The sequence below is a fragment of the Cololabis saira genome, chromosome 7 (genome assembly GCF_033807715.1).
Source record: "Cololabis saira isolate AMF1-May2022 chromosome 7, fColSai1.1, whole genome shotgun sequence".
Lineage (NCBI taxonomy): Eukaryota > Metazoa > Chordata > Actinopteri > Beloniformes > Belonidae > Cololabis > Cololabis saira.
Genome location: NC_084593.1, coordinates 32144740 through 32164622, shown reverse-complemented (window position 1 = coordinate 32164622; position 19883 = coordinate 32144740). Strand labels below are relative to the sequence as shown.

The following is a 19883-nucleotide window of genomic DNA, read 5'->3' as shown; positions in this document are numbered from 1 at the left end:
AAGTTTATTCTATTCTATTCCACATTCAGGGAATCATGATCGTCCCGGAGCGTCAGAGTAGAAAGAGAGGTTTTATTGCACATGTGGCGAAAATAAGCCTGTGTTTTATTATAAAGAGGACAAAAATAAACAGGAGAGACTGCTTTTTCTTGTTTTATTAAAGGTTCAAGTAGTACAAGGCACTGTAAAACAAACATGGACAAAACATAAAAAAAACAACAAGCAAAGTTAAAGCACTTCAGTAAAGTCGTAGCTCATTCAGTGTCAGTCTTGTTAATGCAACAGTATTAAGATTCATTTCGTTTCTTCCTCACAGATATTGAACAGTATTTTTCATTACAAAATTCTCACAGACATTTATCGTGTTTTTAAATGTTCTTCTGCAACTCTAAAACAATATTGTCTTTCATTCAAGGCAGCTGGGAAGCGAACAACACAGGTCATTCACGACAGCGGTTAAGGTATGAGGAAATCAAAATTCTGACCTTTTCTTGCCATTCCTGCCGTATTTATCTGATTTTTAGTGTCGTTAGTGCAGATGCAGACGTATGCGAGCGGGCTTGTGTTGAGAGCACAGAAACCCTGAGAGGAAGTGAACGGAGGGGTGTCCTGGTCAGTGTTTTTGGCCACTTCAGACACACTCGGCATGTTTTTCTCACCTGGCTCAGCGCTGCTCTCTCAACAGACGCCTTTGTGCATCGACGCAAAACTTGACATGCTACATTCTTTGGTAGGCTGGGGCCGTGAGCCCTCACTGTATGCAATAATCCTCCATGAACACACCACAGGGTCACTTCCCTCTCACAACTGTAAATGGGTAGCTTGGTGCACTTCAGAGAAAAAGGCAAAAGTTTGTTCCCTAAAACATCCTCTCTCAAAGAACACAAAGATATTTAGCTTGTATTTTATTCCTCAAGGCCTACATTGGGAGGAAACCTTGCAGCGCCCTCTCAGGCTGCCTCCATCATGTCTTCGATAATGGCCGTCTCCTGCTCCTCCGGATGATTGGTGAGGTCGGGACAGTGAGAGTTTTGAGGATCCAGCAGCTCCAGCGGCTCCTCTGGCATCAGCACCATGGTTCCAGCCGTGGAGTACGACGGGGGCAGGTTTCCCCGCCTCCCGTTCTCTCCACGCCTCTTTCTGCGGCAGCAGATGCAGTGCAGGCAGTCGTGTATGTTGTACCTAAAGAGGCGTCTGCAAGGGTGGCAGAACTGGTAGAAGAGCAGCATGAAGAGCACGGCCAGGCTGTAGGAGATCAGCAGCTGGACGCCCAGCAGCGGCGCGCACACGTACTCGTAGAAGTCCGACTTGAAGAAGTACCAGAGCGTTATGAGGAGGAAGTTCTCCACGAAGCGTCCAGAGTAGTACATGGCCAGCCAGCCCCAGCGCTGCCTCCTCTCGATCAGCTCCCGATGCGTGAGGTCCAGCTGCACCGCCGACCAGCAGAAGACGTTGATGCACGCGTAGAGCAGCGTGAACATGCACAGCACGACTGTAGTGCCCAGCTTGGAGAAGTTTTTCTCCACGCCCTCAGTCAGTGAGCCTTTCTTGGCCCAGAACTCAACCCAGGGGAGGAAGAAGAAGAAGAGCAGGTTAGCCATGCCGACTAGGACCACCCAGTGGGTGAGCGCCGTGCTGAAGAGGACCAGAGCCGTGACCCGGGTGGCAATCTCCAAGCCTCTCCATATGACCATGCAGAGGTAGGCTACGGGCCGAAGCCGCACCTTGTAGTCGTCGTATCTGATCTGAATGGCCAGAACGCTGCACACGAGAGCCCCGTACGTGATGGAGATGAGGGTGATGACCATCAGAGCCACTGTGAAGACAAACACGCGTCACACGTCAATATCTGAACCAAAGAGAACTTTATATTCATCATTAACTTGAGCACTGAAAGAAAATGCAGAGTTATGGCGTGTAAAACTACTCATAACCACGCCCGCCGATAGGGGGGGACAAACGGGTCTGTTGTCCCGGGCCCAGGGTAGGGGGGGGCCCAGAACTGAAAAAAAAAAAAATAATGTTAAATTCTCATTAAATTATGGAATCCTTTTTCAAAATGTTTCAAAATATGCCTATTTGTGGGAAAAATATGTAGTATTTGAGTTACATAAAAGCTTGTTATTTGTTTTCTTCCTAATTATCCTTGTGGTCAAGAACACCCAACACAAAAATGGTTTGGCCGCTGATCAAAATTTGATGTTATCATTTAATTCAACCATTAGAATGGTCAAAATGTCCGGTCAGCACAAGTCCGGTGCTCAGAAAAGAGGAGAAGAGAAGAAGAAAATAGAGGCCTCATAGATTCTCTACACAAATATTTTAGAAAGGGTGGTGACGGTGAAGCTGGAATTAATAAAGTCAGCGTAGAGCAAGGTAAGAAACAGCGCAGCCAACGTTTACCAACCTTGTAACTTAACCCAACTGGCTAGCTCTAATGTTAACGTCCATTAGCTTGTATAAAAACCTGAAGTGGTAAAGGAAGAGGGAGAAGGAGAGATCCGGGCGCAGGGGGGGCCCATCTTAGATTATTTTGTCCGGGGCCCAGGCAAGACTGTCAGCTGGCCTGCTCATAACTAACTCCTTGAGTCACCAGCTTGAATCGCTGCATGTGCACGTACTGACTGAGCAGCGTTCAGATTCTCTCAGGCGACGTGATCTTCTTATCAGAGGCTCGTTCAAACAAATCAGCTTCCAGTTAACCGTCATAAACGAGCTTTTTCCTCAAGTTTCCAGAAGGACATTACTCACTGAAAAGCATTGTGATAAGTCAAATATCAGGTCTGATGTTCATGACGGCGTCAGAATTAAAGAGTTTTAGAGGATCAATACAGCATGCATGAGCGGTCGGTGCTGCTGAGGCAGCGGCACACTGCAGAGGTTCTGCAGCTCTTCCTCACTCTAGTTCAGCTGGATTCAGCCTCCATATTTGGCCAGGTTGTACTGTATTTTCACTCTTGTGTCTTTCAGAAACTTTTAAATCGAGGATGTTATAGTCCTGGAACAATCATTTACAATTAAAAGTTTGGTGATAGGTTTATTTTGCTGGCAAGTATCTAGTTATACTGATATGTATCCGCAGTGTAATCATTAAAAGGACTAAAAAAAAAAAAAGCAACTTTGACGGAGCAGCACATTACTTCTGCTGATTAGTTCACTGCTGGAACTACTGGGAGGTTATACAAGGTAAGCCAGGAAGCATGAATCACCGTAATTCTTTTTCTGGCGCCATCACCAGGCCAAGCGTTTATAAACTAGAGGACAGACTGCACTAAATATGGAAGAGCCAGCGTGGGAGCAGACGTGCAGCGATGTTTTAAGGAAACAACCGACTGAGAATGGTGTTTCAGTTTTCAAAAACATTTAAAGCATTCCATTAAATAAGACCCTATTAATACGCATCAAATAAATGACACATAAAAATGACCTTAACTATAATATTTCAAATAAAATTAAACAGTAAATAGGACTAAATGTGTGAAATTCTACTAATCTCTCTGTCTTTGAAATGGACGATGTCATCATGGCGAGATTTAAAGTGCCCACTAAGGTTTTCAGGATATTGATTCTGGGCTCCTGAGAGACCATCTGTGTGAAAGACACCGAGGAATTAATACTAATAAGTAAAAAAACATGATAGAGAGTATGTCAGAGCCCCGACTGGAATCTACGACTTTATATTCCTATATTATTAGAACTAATCTTTACTACACGGCAATTCATTTCCCACCAAACTAGTTTGCAACAAAAATAAAGTGCCCCAATACTAAATGAGAGGAGTTGCAAGTAAGTCTGTATTAGCTGTCTGAAATCAGAAATCATGTGCACATCTTTGACGGGGATGAGAGATGCCGAGGGGAAAATGCTCCAAACATTAGACCAAAGCTACGGTGCACGCGTAAATCAGTGACAACACAACGTAGAGGAACATAAACGGGTCATTTACATGCACAGGGCAAGTAGAATCATGTATTTGAAGTAAAATCAAACAAAGTTTTCAGGCCACAGAAGACATGAGACTAAAGACATAATTTGAGGAGAGGAACCTCTTAGTAACTGTGAAGCACAACGGTGGACATGTCATAGTCTGTAGCCGCTGCGCTTCGTCATTCAACCACCATTTCATATCAAAGTAACTTGGAAGATAACAGGGCAGTAGGGCTGCACGATTCTGGACAAAATGAGAATCACGATTTTTTTGCTTAGAATTGAGATCACGATTCTCTCACGATTTTTTTCCAATATAAAATTCATTGCACTTATTACTTTAACTTTGCAACAGCTGAACAAAAATATAATAACAATAAACATCTCTTGTCTTCTTTACGCAAACCTTTGAATAATTTAAACAATAATAACAATTTTGAACAATATTTGTTCCTCCCTGAGTTGAACACCCTTTCAGAAAGGGGACTTGTAACTGATCCTGTAGTTCTGAGGCAACAAATTATTCCTCTGGCTGGGATGAACCCCCCATTGCCTTTTGCTGCTATTAAGAAGCTGCCGATACAAAAGGTAAACGTTACAAAAAATATGATGGTGCCTGATAAAAGACTGGCATCAACTTTGTAACAGGTGACATTGAACATAAAAACAATAAACATCAAAAAAAAAATAAAAAAATTAAATCGTCGTCATTTGGAAATGAGATTGCGTTCAAGCATGAATCGAGATCGCGATTTTTTAACGATTAATCGTGCAGCCCTACAGGGCAGATTTACTAAATCGAGAATATTTACGTTTAAATCCATATAATAAAATCCTGTCCAGTTTCCAGATCTGTTAAATAAACAAACACAGGAGCACGAGCGGAGCAGTCTGCCGGGAGCAGCGCTGATTACGGCTGGTCATAAACGAGAAGCATGCTGATAATCAGGATCCTGTGATTTTCCATAAACAAAGACATACTGTATCCGTTACAACACAGATCACATGGACATAAACCTGATTACCTGTTCAATAACGTATTGAAGGCCCACTAATTTAAACAGATTAAAAAATGGAGCCATTTCTCAGATCAGTTACATTAAATTAGACTTCCCTCTCAGCTCAACTATACTGATGTATGCATGTTATAGTTGCTTATCAGTCAGGATCAGACAGCACGTATAAGGGAAGAGGAGCCATTAACTCCAAACACGGAGTCAAATAACTTCATTAAGACTTATCCAACAGTCAGCTTTCACCACAGCCTCCTGTCAACCCCCGGCACATCGGTAAGCAGCTCTCACTCTAGAAAATGAAGACGGACATTTAAACCTCATTGCTATTTGGTAGCTTTACAAACCTCTGAACCTGACAAGACAGGTGAAAACTAATTGACCATGAAGAACTGTGCTGTAGAAATCCTATCCATCCATTCATCCATGAACTTCTGCTTTTCCAAGTGCGGGTCATGGGAGCTGCAGCCTAACCAAACAGGCCCCGACCTCCCACTCAGACACTTCCAGGGGAATACTGATGCTTTCCCAGGCCGGCTGAGAGGCATCGTCTGTCCGCTGTGTCCTTGCTCTGCTCCAGGGCCTCCGCCCGTTTGGATATGCCCAAAAACACCTCCCTAAGGGAGCATCCTAACTAGTCCCTCCAGAACGACAGAGCTTCTCACGCCGACTCTGAAGGGGAGAGTCAAGCCACGGGAGGAGGGAGCTCCTTTCATGTTCATTGAAGCCTTGATCTCCTTCAGTGACCATTCATGAGGGTTGTAACATAGACCTGCCTGTAAACAGAGAGCCTTGCCTCTTGGCAACAGACCCGTACAGAGTCTGCATTGCAGTAGCTATTTGAAGACATTTCAACACCTCATCCAAAACCCGGAGAGGGCATTCCACTCTTCTTGGACTGAGAACTAGGGATGGGCGGTATGGACTAAAAAATGTATCACGATCATTTCTGGCATTTATCCCGATAATGATAAAAATGACGATAAAAAAAATACCAATTCAACTCCATCTTTGTAACTATAAATCTATCACCCCATCCAGTCTTTGGAGCCCCCAAATCACTGCTCTAAAAGAACTAAAAAAACTACACCAATTAAATTGAATTAATAAAAAACAATTAAATTAGTACTGAACTGTACTGCAAAACTGTAATGACTCAAGCTCCTCGCTCTCAGATCCGCCATGTTTGTTACACAAAAACCTCTTTCTTTCTTGCTCATTTCTTTCTTTCTTGCTCATTTCTTTCTTTCTTGCTCATTTCTTTCTTTCTTTCCTTCTTTCTTGCTCATTTCTTTCTTTCTTTTCCTTCTTTCAGGCTCATTTCTTTCTTTCTTTTCCTTCTTTCAGGCTCATTTCTTTCTTTCTTTTCCTTCTTTCAGGCTCATTTCTTTCTTTCTTTCAGGCTCATTTCTTTCTTTCTTTCTTTCTTTCAGGCTCATTTCTTTCTTTCTTTCTTTCTTTCAGGCTCATTTCTTTCTTTCTTTCTTTCTTTCTTTCTTTCAGGCTCATTTCTTTCTTTCTTTCTTTCTTTCTTTCAGGCTCATTTCTTTCTTTCTTTCTTTCAGGCTCATTTCTTTCTTTCTTTCTTTCAGGCTCATTTCTTTCTTTCTTTCTTTCTTTCTTTCAGGCTCATTTCTTTCTTTCTTTCAGGCTCATTCCTTCCTTCCTTCCTTCCTTCCTTCCTTCCTTCCTTCCTTCCTTCCTTCCTTCCTTCCTTCCTTCCTTCCTTCCTTCCTTCCTTCCTTCCTTCCTTCCTTCCTTCCTTCCTTCCTTCCTTCCTTCCTTCCTTCCTTCCTTCCTTCCTTCCTTCCTTCCTTCCTTCCTTCCTTCCTTCCTTCCTTCCTTCCTTCCTTCCTTCCTTCCTTCCTTCCTTCCTTCCTTCCTTCCTTCCTTCCTTCCTTCCTTCCTTCCTTCCTTCCTTCCTTCCTTCCTTCCTTCCTTCCTTCCTTCCTTCCGACAAATTCTTACCGTGGGGATTTTTTTTGACGGTATATCGTGAACGGTAAAATATCGCCCATTCCTACTGAGAACCATGGCCATGTCCTGCTGCAAGACGGCAGTTCGATGAAGCCTCATCACCTGCAAAAACCAGAGCCAAACCGGAGCCCTCTCTGCTCCTCGGGTGCACTTAGAAATTCTATCCACAAACTTTATGAACAGAATCGTGTCAAAGGGCAGTCCTGACAACTCCCATTCACAACAAACCTGACTTACTATCAGCTATGCAGGTCAACTCCTCCATTTGTAAAGGAACTGCAGAACCTATCGCAACAGGCCAACTATCCCTCTATCTATAGATACCAGGTCATCTCAGATTCCCCCGTGTCCATCAGAATAGCGTGGTATGGCAGCAATTGGTCTGATCATTTTTTTTTTTTTTGCCTTCTAAATAAATTCAAACCAGCGGAGAATCCCTTCATGAATAAAACAGTGTCTCCTCTTGCTGAAACTAAGCATCATTTGCATCTCTTCTCAACTCCAGTGCAAAAGTTAAGACATGGGTATTTGTGTTTTTTTTCCCCACCAGACAAAACTGACGAATAAATACGTTTAGAGTTGTGTAACATGGCAACACAAAATCCTTTCTGTTAAAGGGGCCAATAGAGATTCAGAGACCCTGGGTTTAATACAGACTCATAATCTCTCTGACAGCAAGAGTTTCTTACATCTCGTAGGGAAGAGGATGTATTTTTCCTGGATGGTGGCGTACAGCTGGAGCGTTAGTTGAGGTGTGGATCCCAGGAACGCTTGGATAACAGCGGTGCGTTTGAAGGCATTCCGGTGCGTGGCCAGGGTTCGCTCCGACCGGCCGATTTCAAGCTCCATGGGCGTCTGCTGCCCCTTCTTCAGGCTGATCTTCCTGGAGATGGTGACGTAAGGCTCCTCCTTTCTACCAGCCTTGAAATAAACCACCAGAGCCTCAAAACACCTGTGGAGGAGACAGAACAGATAGAGGAAGTGTAACTATACACTCACTGGCCACTTTATTAGGTACACCTGTCCAACTGCTCGTTAATGCACATTTCTTTTTAATTCAAGATCTTTTTATTGAAATTTTCACAAAGTAAGAAAAAAAAAGGGTGAAATGCTGAATGTCAATTACAAACATTTTGATTAGGCATGGGCATGTTGATCATAGCATACACCAGTGTACAAAATATAAAAAACAATTAAACAGTATGAAAAAATATAAAATAGTAACAAAAACAAACTACAGACCAAACTAATCCCTCCCCTGTCACTGCCAGATTACTAATCACAATATGAGGTCACTCTAACATCAAAAGCCTGCACTAGGAATATAAAAGAAATATGAAGTATAGTTCACAGGGTCTGGAATGCTTCTAGAAAAGGTCCCCACACTTTCTGGAACTTATTTGATTGCTGAAGCGAGTATCTAATTTTCTCCAGTTTTAAGCAGGACATGATGTCTTCCAGCCATTGTGCACGAGTAGGAGGGAAGGGATCCTTCCACCTGAACAGAATTGCCCGACGAGCCAAAAGGGAGGCAAAAGACAAAGTGTGCCCCTGTGCAGTGGTTAACTTCCTTCCTCCCTCCATGACCCCAAACAGGGCAGTCAGTGGGTTTGGTTCTAATCTGATTTTAAGCACCAGAGAGAGAGTATGAAATACTTCCATCCAGTACTTGTTTAGACATGGGCAGGACCAGTACATGTGGATGAGAGAGGCTTCTGCTACCTTACATCTTACACAGTATGGACTAATATCTGGGTACATGGAGGATAACTTTGCTTTGGAAATATGAGCCCTGTGTACCACTTTAAACTGAATTAAGCAGTGACGTGCGCACAGGGAGGTTGTATTAACCAGTTTAAGTATGGACTCCCAGGTATCCTCTGATAAGGGAAGCCCTAAGTCCTGCTCCCATGCTGCTTTGAGTTTATCTGTAGGGGCACTCCTAAGATCCAGCAACATGCCATAGAAAGACGAAATGAGCCCCTTTTTGAATGGGTCTGTGGCAAGAACTTTGTCAACTGTGGTCGAGCCTATCGATGCACCAGGGCTGGGTGTCTGGGAAAGAACAAAATGTCTAGCCTGAAGATACCTAAAGAAATGTGATTTTGGAAGGCTGAATTTACCACTTAACTGCTCAAAAGATGCCACGGTGCCGTCTATGAACATATCTCTAAAACGAATCATACCCCTCCTGTGCCATTCCTGGAAGGTGGGGTCCTCAAGGGATGGTTTGAAAAAGTGATTTGATGCAATGGGGCTAAGAAGAGAGAAGCTGTGAAAGCCAAAAAACTTCCTAAATTGGGCCCAAAGTTAATGCACATTTCTAATCAGCCAATCACATGGCAGCAACTCAATGCATTTAGGCATGTAGACATGGTCAAGATGATCTGCTGCAGTTCAAACCAGCATCAGAGTGGAGAAGAAAGGTGATTTAAGTGACTTTGAACGTGGCATGGATGTTGGTGCCAGAGGGGCTGGTCTGAGTGTTTCAGAAACTGATGATCTACTGGGATTTTCACACACAACCATCTCTAGGGTTTACAGAGAATGGTCAGAAAAATAGAGAAAATATCCAGTGAGCGGCAGTTCTGTGGGCGCAGATGCCTTGTCGATGCCAGAGAAGAGGAGAATGGCCAGACAGACTGATAGAAAGGCAACAATAACTCAAATAATCACTCGTTACAACAGAGTTATGCAGAAGAGCATCTAGGGTCAGAATCTGGCGTCGACAACATGAAAGCATGGATCCATCCTGCCTTGTATCAACAGATCAGGCTGGTGGTGGTGTAATGGTGTGGGGGATATTATCCTGGCAAACTTTGGGCCCATTAGTACCGATTGAGCATCGTGTCAACGTCACAGCCTACCTGACTGTTGTTGCTCACCATGTCCATCCCTTTATGACCACAGTGTACCATCTTCTGATGGATACTTCCAGCAGGATAACGCCCCATGCCATAAAGCGTGAATCATCTCAGACTGGTTTCTAGAACATGACAATGAGTTCACTGTCTTCAAATGTCCTCCACAGTCACCACATCTCAATCCAATAGAGCACCTTTAGGATGTGGTGGAACGGGAGATTCACATCATGGATGTGCAGCTGACAAATCTGCAGCAGCTGCTTGATGCTATCATGTCAATATGGACCAAACTCTCTGAGGAATGTTTCCAGTACGATGTTGAATCTATGCCACGAAGGATTAAGGCAGCTCTGAAGGCAAAGGGGGTCCAACCCGGTACTAGCAAGGTGTACCCAATAAAGTGGCCTGTGAGTGCATCTTCCTACCAGCAGGGGGCAGTGTCACGCCAGGGTGAATGTTACAGGCCATCACAAAGGGCTGTTGTGAAGTTTGCCATGTTTACATTTAAAAAAAAAAAAATCACAACACAAACGCATAAAGGAAACAGAATTTATGAAGCAAAAAGCTAAATAGTCAGGGTTTTGTATTGGTAACTTAAAACAGGACATTGCTGGGGGAAAAAATACGTGCTTTTTGAAATGTAATTTCATGAAGGCGATCCGCCATAAAGAGCCCTTTCTTGGTAAAACACAAGCTCTGTAATGAGAATCCAGCAGATGGCAGTCAGGACAAATAAACAGCTCCCAGAGGCCTGAACAGATTAACAGAAAATCTGGGTGTGGTTCCTTTCATGTTTTGCAAGGTAAATGCTGTCTGTGTGTCGTCACAGGGGGAAACAGAACTACTCACAATGAATGAAACGGGTTTAACATCAAAAGAAAGGACGGTTGCTGTACAAGTGCAGATTGTTTATTTTAAACAAAACTTATACATGAAAGAAAAAATAAAGAACAAGCTGCCATTTTTATACACACCATTTAATTGCTCCGCCCTTGAACATTGTACCTAAACTGGAAGAACAAGTTCCCACTTAGTATTAACCAAATGTTTATGAGAACAATGAAATGATACTGAAGTAAAAGTACCTGATACTCAAAACCCTGCATGTTTGCATTCAACCCAGAAACCTCCAGGGGTCGAACTGTAGCACTAAATCTCACATCACTGTGCAGGAATCCATGCTTAGACACTGTTGCTTCATCTGCTTCTAGTGGAGAAACACTACTTACAGTTCAGTGTGGCGCAACGCCGAGCGTCCACACCCACCTATGTACTGGATCTGACATGAATGTTACGGGCTGGCGGGAGGAATACTCTCGTTACTCCCTCGCTGTGTCTATTTGCTGCAGCAGCTGCAGGCAGATAAGGATCATTCAGTGTTTGTGCACAGGAACCACGACAGAATCACAGAGAAGGCACAAAAAACGGACATCCTGCCAACGTTGGCCTACAAATCTGGTACTATTCTCAGGACAAAGTGCATCAAAGCTGATCTTCAGCCAGCGCACACTTAGGAGTCTGTATAATAACAGAGAGGCAGACTGAATTTCACTTAGAGATGAAAGGAATGGCAGGACAGATGAATGCATTAGTCAAGAGAATCAATATCCTCACTTTCAAGGCAGAATCGTATGGATTTACGAGCAGAAACGTGCCGCTGCTCTGTCTCTATATAGTATAGCGATATTCTGTTACCACCAGGAAGTTGACAAGACATGCAAGAAATACTGATGCTCGCCAACTCTGAGGAAGCTGGGAGTTCAGGAAATTCTTTCAACTGCTCTTTAGCAAGATCATCCTGTTTTGGTCCCCCCGGATTACCCCATTAAGCTCACTGACACAGACTCATCACATCACAGAGCTAACAGAAAACAACAAACTCTGCGTGCCGAGACTGGTCCAAGCACAGTGCTATTATGTCTCGAGAGAAGGCGCATTCCCAAAAGAGACAAGTCAAGACAAAAATCCACCTGACCCCTTCCTTGAGGTTTTGGACTGGATGCAGTCACGTTGGCAGCATGACAAAGAAAGCCTCTTATATATACAGTTGAAATTCCTCCTCTGATAGCAGATACGGAGTGTTTGTCCAGCCACAAGACCAGCACTCCCACCATCTCTGACTTATACACACAGGAAACCTCCCATCTGAGCCAAGCAGCAGCAGCAGGCGTGATTAGTTTAGAGAAACAAGAACAGAACAGGGTGAGCTGTGCTGTAATAATCCCCTGGACAGTTTCCTGATATCATTGGTGCATTATGAGCACGGATCTGAGACATTAGAGTCTCAGCGTACAGGTGATGACTGCAAACACTTCCCAACACCGATGCAGCCGGTCACGGCTGAATGGGCACAATCTGCTTCAAGGTTAATGCTGTTTTAAATCACTGGCATATACGCAAAGCATTCTTAGGTGGAGGAAAAATAGGCGGGGGAGCAAAAATAAGCGTCCACCACCGACAGATGCACCTGCTTTTGGTTTAACATGCCCGTTTTCTTTGGCAGGACCAGCGTATATATTTCTGCTTCTGTTTAAGGAGCCCAAACTCCCCAGGATAACCGATTTCAGATGTGGTGACGTCCATCTTTGCCTCTTTGAGTTCATTATCAGATTTTTTCATAAAGGTATCTTTATACATTAAAATGGCTTTTATACTACTCTAAAAGTGCTTTATTTGGTTTAACACGTGAGCACAGCTAAGACTGTCAGGCAAAGTCAGATAAAGCTTGTTTACGACTGCAAGCTCAAGGTTTCTCTCTTAGGTTTACAGAAGAAACACCGACTGTTTTGATCTGTAACTTTTAGATGCTCTTTGATGCACCATGTACATGTTGAAAAGGGTAACAACTTTAGTTTTACCGACTTCTTTAACAGAAAGCATTTCTAGCCAGGGGCTTGTTGATAGTAGAGCTAATTATGAAATGTTGCAGTTTCTGTTTTGCTCATTGCAGCCTTACTGGCTGGTATGAGGAACAGAACCCGAGGTTATTACAGTAAAGCTCATTCTGTTTTTCTTTTACAGAAACCCTCTCCAGGTCAGTGGGGCAAACGCTAATTGTGTCATCTGGTTCATACGAATTAAAAAAAAAGGTCCTTTTTGTTCCCGTTTTTAGACTTCTTCTTTTGCGTGATGGGGAAAAAAACAGTGTATAAAGTGTTTAGGTGAGGCTTTGGACCAACGCACGATACCACGACAGCCGCAACGCTCCTTGGTTGACATGACATTCTTTTACAACATGTTTTCCTCTGGGTTTTGATGGTAGATGGAGTCTGTCCAGACAGCCTGAGATCTGGTGACTGTCCAGGCCAAACCTTGTGACTCACATCATCAAGATACTGATCAAACCACTCAGTCATGCTCTGTAGACTTTAATACCGTCACCCTACTTCACATGGGTGAAGAGATTGTTCACCTGATAAGAGTATTTAATGTGACTGAACTGGATTTGCAGAGATGTTCACAAACCAAGCCACTGTCACTATTTGCACATCAAAACAAAACTTTTCTATTAATTTCACATTTTGATTCTGACTGGATATCACTGGAAAAAAAAAAAAAAAAAAAAAAAAAACAGATTTAGAGGTACGTCTCTGACATCACCAGATGGAGCTGCTTAAGACGTCATTCATCAATCAGAGTGACTCCAGTTAACCCAGTGTTTCTCAATCATGGTCTTCGTGGGCCCCTGTCTTGCATGTTTTAGATGTTTCCCTGCTTCAACACACCGTGATACAAGTACCTGTGTCATCAACAGAGTTGTGCAGACCTTGGTGACCATAGACATATATAAAGGCTAGATGACTCGCCCGCGCTGCTGCAAATGCAGACAGCTTTGGTTTGTTATGAACGTCAGAGATGTAGTTATGACACTGCATACTTGTGAATAATTATAAACATTGAAAAACGTACTTTTGTATGAAAATAACAAGAAACAGATAGCTATGACATGGTATTTATATTAAATGAATATTTCTATAGTATTCTTAGTAATATTTATATTTACATTATAACATATATACATATATTATTACCTTATAACATGTGTATATATATATATATATATATATATATATATATATATATATATATATATATATATATTATTACATTAGGATGTAATTATAACATGTGTACATTATAACATATACATATATATATATATATATATATATATATATATATATATATGTTATAAGTTAATAATATATATATGTTATAATGTAAATATAAATATTACTAAGAATACTATAGAAATATTCATTTAATATAAATACCATGTCATAGCTATCTGTTTCTTGTTATTTTCATAAAAAAGTATGTTTTTCAATGTTTATAATTATTCACAAGTATGCAGTGTCATAACTACATCTCTGACGTTCATAACAAACCAAACTGTTTGAAAATCTGTTGAGAATTGAGCAAGTTAAGGTTGTTTAAGCAGTACATGCACCATTAAACACAATGTTATGAGTGAGCGAGCTCTCCTGTGGCAAGATGGCCGCCGGTGAACGACGCTGGAGACTCCGCCTTGAGTCATCTAGCCTTTATATATATCTATGTTGGTGACAAACTAATGAGGACCTTTAATTAGAATCAGGTGTGTTGGTGCAGGGAAACATCTAAAACATGCAGGACAGGGGCCCACAAGGACCAGGATTGAGAAACACTGAGTTAGCCTGACACGCGCAGGTTTTGATCTCGTCGTCTTCTGGCTCTCTCAGAAATGAAATCACGCGACAGCCTGTCATGAATAAGTCCTCCAGCACGGCTGCCACTCAGCAAGTGAACAGCACATGAAGTAACAACCGGCACCGACCACATCATAAACTACACAGAGGCTCGAATTTAATCCTCAGCTGCCCACATAAGAAACTCTGCAGGTGGTATACACTCGACTCCCCCATCAGGCGTCATCTCCAATGTGTTAATGAATAATTTCAAACACCAAGCTCAATTCTCAGATACCGCGACCTTGGCCCAGAGTTACGGTGGGAACGGTAAATCTGCTCGGCAGTCTGGTATTCAAGCAAATACCGTTTTCATCCTAATTACTGAAGCTTCTTTTTGTTAAATGCAATTTGAGGCCAAACGGGTGCAGCAGGAACTAGTCTGTTTTATCGAGTGTTGGCCTTCTTCAATATTTATTTGCAACCTTTTAAAAAAAAAAAAAAAAATGAAGCGTACTTCCTATATTTTAGGTTGACACTGAGATTGAACCAGTCGCATTTCCTTTCCTCCACCTAAGAAAGCTTTGCGTATGCTACTTTGTGTTCATGACAGGAAACCTGCAACTGAAGACGAGGTTGAACTCCTTTCCCTGCACAACACCACACCCTCAATTAACCCTTGAAATTCATCTCACGATCCCCAAGCGGTGTGTTTTCCTGACAAAGTTCAGGGGGTGAACCGCTTTTGGAGTCTCCTCCTACATGAGTCACCTTCACCAAACAGGTGGAACAGCAAAGATCAGCCCTCAGAGGTGCAAGTTTAAAGCAAATAGTTCAGACCTCTGTTTATTTTATGTATCAGGACCTGCTAGAACTATGCAAGCGTGTCCTCTGAAGAACTAAAACTTTGGCATGTCACACCAGGCAATTGTTTACAGAGGAAATAAAACTAAAAAGCTATGGCATATTGCAGAAGTAGGGTGTGAAACAGTCAGTTCAACCCCAGGATTCAGTGTCCCGCAAAACTGCCTTTAGCAGCAATAGTTTGTAGTAGTACAACATCAGATGTTGTCAGTTTCTGACATCATTGTGGAGGAATTTTGGCATTTTCTTCGCAATGTTGCTTCAATCCTTTGAGGTTTGCTGGCATTTGTTTAAGCACAGCTCTCTAACGATCACATCACCTCGTATCAATCGTGTGGAGCTCTTTTTCAGCTATTCAGCTGCAGATTTGCTGGTGACAGTGACAGTTTGGCTCACTCCTCCCTCACACCGAATAGACGATGTCCTGGCTTGTAAAGGTGCTTTTTCTAAGAGCTACATTCTTCTGAGCCTTTCAGTTTCATTTAGCAAGAAGCTGCATCATTTCTGGGGAGTTTTCCAGCCAACATCTGCGAACCTCTCCCACCTCTGCTGTCGCTGGCTGTCCGACTGCTCGGCAGCACAGAGGCCTCTGGGTGTCGTTCATCAGAGATGAGGTCATAGGAGTCGTAACCATGAAGGATGTGTTGCTAGGGGAGATAATAGCCTCGCAGGCTAATTTGACAGAATGGTTTCGGGGCTGAAGGCTGTGGTGGTGGATCACGTCCACACAATCGGGGAAAGTTCAAATTTACAGACGACAGGAGAAGGCTTTTGTCTTGAGGTCTATCCTTGTTCAGCTTGTTCAATGTTGTGGGAGGTTTGTCAATTTTAGTCATTCATCCTGTTTATCATTCTGGACCACTTTCCATCCGGACTGTGGTCCAGAGCAGAAAGGCTTGTTAAAACTAAATTAGAATAATGACCAATCAAGCGTCATTAGACTTTGGCAACATCCTGTCAGCTGTCAAAGATCTGTGCAGGGCTGTGATGCACAGACAGCACAGTCTCCCATCAACCGTTAAGCTCTATTAAGTCACTGTGTGAGAAGGAACAGCATTTTTTTCTGAGGCAAAAGAAAAAACTAGTTTGTACGGATAAGATATTGGACTTCTTGTCAGTTAATTTTCCGTTGGATGTCCAGTGGATTCATTGTTGCTGCTCGTTAGTTTTCATTTCTAAAGCTCATTGTCTTTGTTTCAGTTGTTTTTGCTCAGCCTGTCGCATTTTATCTCTATATTTGGTGATTTCATTGTCAAACCTCTCCTGGCCGTGATGTATGGTACTTTTAGGCTGTATTGTTTCACATACTTCACATATTTCACTAACTTTTTGTCTTATCTGAGGCTTTTTTTAAGGGTTCCTCCTTCACAACTCTTTGCTTCTGCGAGTGTGTTAATCAAAAGTACACAAAAGTAGTCTGAGATTAGACTTTAGCTACCTAGATAAGCACACTTTACTGTCAAGCACTTAAATTATACATCAGATATGCACACTGAGTGTTAATATCTGCAACATTTTTGTCTGAGCTTTATGAATTTTACAGTGTTAACAGTTTCTGACAAATTTGAAAGTTCACTGATACAAATATTGTGCTTGATCTACTTAAAAAAAATAAGTCAACTTTTTGCATGAGATTATTATGTAGATCAAGAAAGACTAGTCTTTGTATAAACTACTTCATTTTTTGTATGTAAATAATACATTTTGCAAGTACAGTCAACTTAATTGTGTAAAGTAAATTGACTTTACTTGCCAAAATTAAGTTGACTTTACTTGCAAATTAATTTAGTACATACTAAAAATTGAGTAGTTTATACAAAGACTATGATCTACATAAATCTCATGCGAAAAAGTTGCCTTAATTTTTTTAAAGTAGATCCAGCAAGATATTTTTTACTGTGGTGTTCTACTTAAACAAATAAAGCATGTTTCATCTAAACGTTGGTCAATCTGCCCAATAGATTAAAATTGTTAAAGGAAACGTAAATACAACAAGATCATTGCTTGTTGTTTGTGTGTAAATGAAAAGATTGCCTGGGATTACATAAATACTGCTTGTTAAGTAAAAAATGCACAATGTCTTGTTTTTTTTAACAAATTCTGAAATCTAGATGTATTCATGTAAAGCAACAAACTTAATTTTTAATTGTTAATATCACAGATTTAAATGTGTTATATTTACATGCGCTTAGATTTATTTTTTTCAGTGCACTTTACTGTCAAGCACTTAAATTATACCTCAGATATGCACTCTGAGTGTTAATATCTGCAACATTTTTGCCTGAGCTTTATGAATGTTACAGTGTTAAAGTTTCTGACAAATAAAAGTTCCTAAAGCCTGGATATTGAATAAATCCAGGCTCTGTCCCAGCAGCACCTACCGGATGACGGGGCCGAGCAGCAGCAGGTGCAGGAACAGCACCAGGGGCCGGTCCCGGCCCAGGTCCCGGTGGATGAAGGTGAGGGTGAGCTGGATGAGCACGGCGGGCACCAGGGCGAAGGTGATGGTGAATCCCATCCAGGTGCTGTCGTCGGTCTTGTGGTACATGCTGCACATGACGGCGGAGGTGACGAGCTCTGCGCAGTACAGCAGGGTGGCCAGCACCACGCTGAGCGGGGCTCGCACCCGGCCCGGGTCCACCACCAGCAGCACCCCGGTCCCCGCCGCGGAGCCCCGCTCCAGGTCGGTGATGTCCCGGTCCTCCCCGGACACCTCACACATGGTAGCGCTGCGTGGGACTGGCAACAAAAAGCTGTCAAAAAAACACTCTTTCGCTCTTAAAGTGAACTCTCCTCCATGAATTCTTTTTAATGCGCCGTCTTTCCCAACTTTCCACCAGGTGGATCATCGCCAGATGCTCATGGTGTTGGGCTGGAACACACACAGCGGGGGTAGGCGGGCGCCGTGCCCCGCCGGAGGGGCTCGGTTCACGGCCGGGGGACGTGGCGCTGCTCGGCTGCTGCCGGGCTTCCCCGCGGGGGGAAAGGGCGGCTTCACCGCGCAAAGGAGTCCGCAGGAACCCCCTCGCCAGCGGCCATCGTCGGTCACGGAGGGTGGACTGAGGTCTCGGCCGGTTTGGAAGTCTGACTGCGGCTCCACTGTGGTTTATTCAAACTCTGCATATACTTGTGGGAGACGTCAGGTTTGGTCGATGACACGACAGCTCCGTCAAAGTAGCCGGAGAGGCGAAACTGAACCGGAAATGGAAGGCACTTTCAAAATAAAACAATACAAATCTTTATATTTGTTTTTTTTTTTTGCGATAACATTTTTATTACAGTTTTTCCACAATTGTTTAAACACATTTATTGGAACATCAGACACAATGTGCACAACCTGAAACTCATGTTTTAGGTCACGGGTCACCAACTGTATTTGTTAGAGGGCCAGAATTTTACCGGGCGGACAGTCACCTTGGGGGCCGGACCCTCAAATAAAAATTAAATAAAAATCTAATTTTGGCATAACATTATAATTTGATGTTTATTGTTTATATTTTTTTTTTCATTTCATTACAAAGCAGAAGGCATTTTTAGCCTTTATGTGTCAGTCTTCTATCACCTATACCACAGTCATCCACCAGGAGTGATAGAGATATTTTGCCTCAACTCAATTAAGTCAACTTTATTTATAGAGCACTTGAAAAACAAACACCACCAAAATGATAGGAAAAGGCATCTTAACACAGGTAAAATGGCACTCTCAAAGGCCATGAAACGAAAAGTTGATGTGGAAAACAGATCCTTTAACGATGACTGGACTGAAAGTACGCATTTATCATGCCAACCTTCCGAAATGCATCACCTGTATGCCTCATTTGCAACGAAACTGTTGCTGTTGCAAAAGAATACAATCTGTGCCGTCACCACAACACTAAACATACAATTTTCAAGGATTCATATCCTGAGCTTTCATAGGACCGACAGAGAAAAATCAAGTTGCGGGCCGGATTAGACAATTCGGCGGGCCGGATTGGACAATTCGGCGGGCCGGATTCGGCCCGCGGGCCGCCAGTTGATGATCACTGTTTTAGGTGGCTAAACCAATCCTGCTGAACTCCAAGCACATTTACTGCTCTAGACTCAAATTCCCATTCCATACCACACATTTCTCACAACACTACACACCATTCCCAATATCCTGCACACTCTTCCTGAATTCCCTCTCTTGCTGTTCACACAGAACACACAGTCAATCACATTTCTAAACTCCAAAGACTGTTGTGCAATATGCAATCAGCAATTTGCCATAAAAGGGTCACAGGTGAGCTCCTGGTTTGTTTGGAGAACAATGGATGGTGGCAATATTGAGAGAGGTGAGCAGCAAGTCAGAGGAGTGAGAGTAGGAGGAGGAGGAGGAGGAAGACGACGAGGACGAGGAGGAAGAGGAGGAGGACTCAAAATGTGCAGTAAAGAATTGTGTGTTGTTTTCTATTTGAGTAGCCTATACATAAGAATACTATATGGTGATATATTACATCCAACAGCTGAAGGTGTAACACTGAACATACAAATGCATGATACTACTGAGGCATTCATATAATGTTTTCCATTCATACTATAGTGTCTTC

At 42.6% G+C, this 19883-nt stretch overlaps 1 protein-coding gene across 1 annotated transcript; it reads right to left on the bottom strand.

Annotated features, from left to right (window-relative positions):
• Positions 1–135: 135 nt before the first annotated feature.
• On the bottom strand, positions 136–18485 carry xkrx (XK related X-linked). The gene is made up of 3 exons (XM_061725639.1): positions 17694–18485; positions 7607–7869; positions 136–1816 (listed from the first exon to the last, which is right to left on the bottom strand). Exons 1-3 carry the CDS (start codon positions 18032–18034, stop codon positions 951–953), a joined length of 1470 nt encoding a protein of 489 aa, XP_061581623.1. The 5' UTR covers positions 18035–18485; the 3' UTR covers positions 136–950.
• Positions 18486–19883: the final 1398 nt, after the last annotated feature.

Bases quoted from the DNA above. Each gene is read 5' to 3' on its own strand.
- xkrx (XM_061725639.1), bottom strand. From the start codon at position 18,034: ATGTGTGAGGTGTCCGGGGAGGACCGGGACATCACCGACCTGGAGCGG. The intron at 7,870-17,693 runs GTAGGTGCTGCT...TCTCCTCCACAG, and splicing joins CTGCTCGGCCCCGTCATCCG to GTGTTTTGAGGCTCTGGTGG. The intron at 1,817-7,606 runs GTAAGAAACTCT...TTGTCTTCACAG, and splicing joins CATCCTCTTCCCTACGAGAT to TGGCTCTGATGGTCATCACC.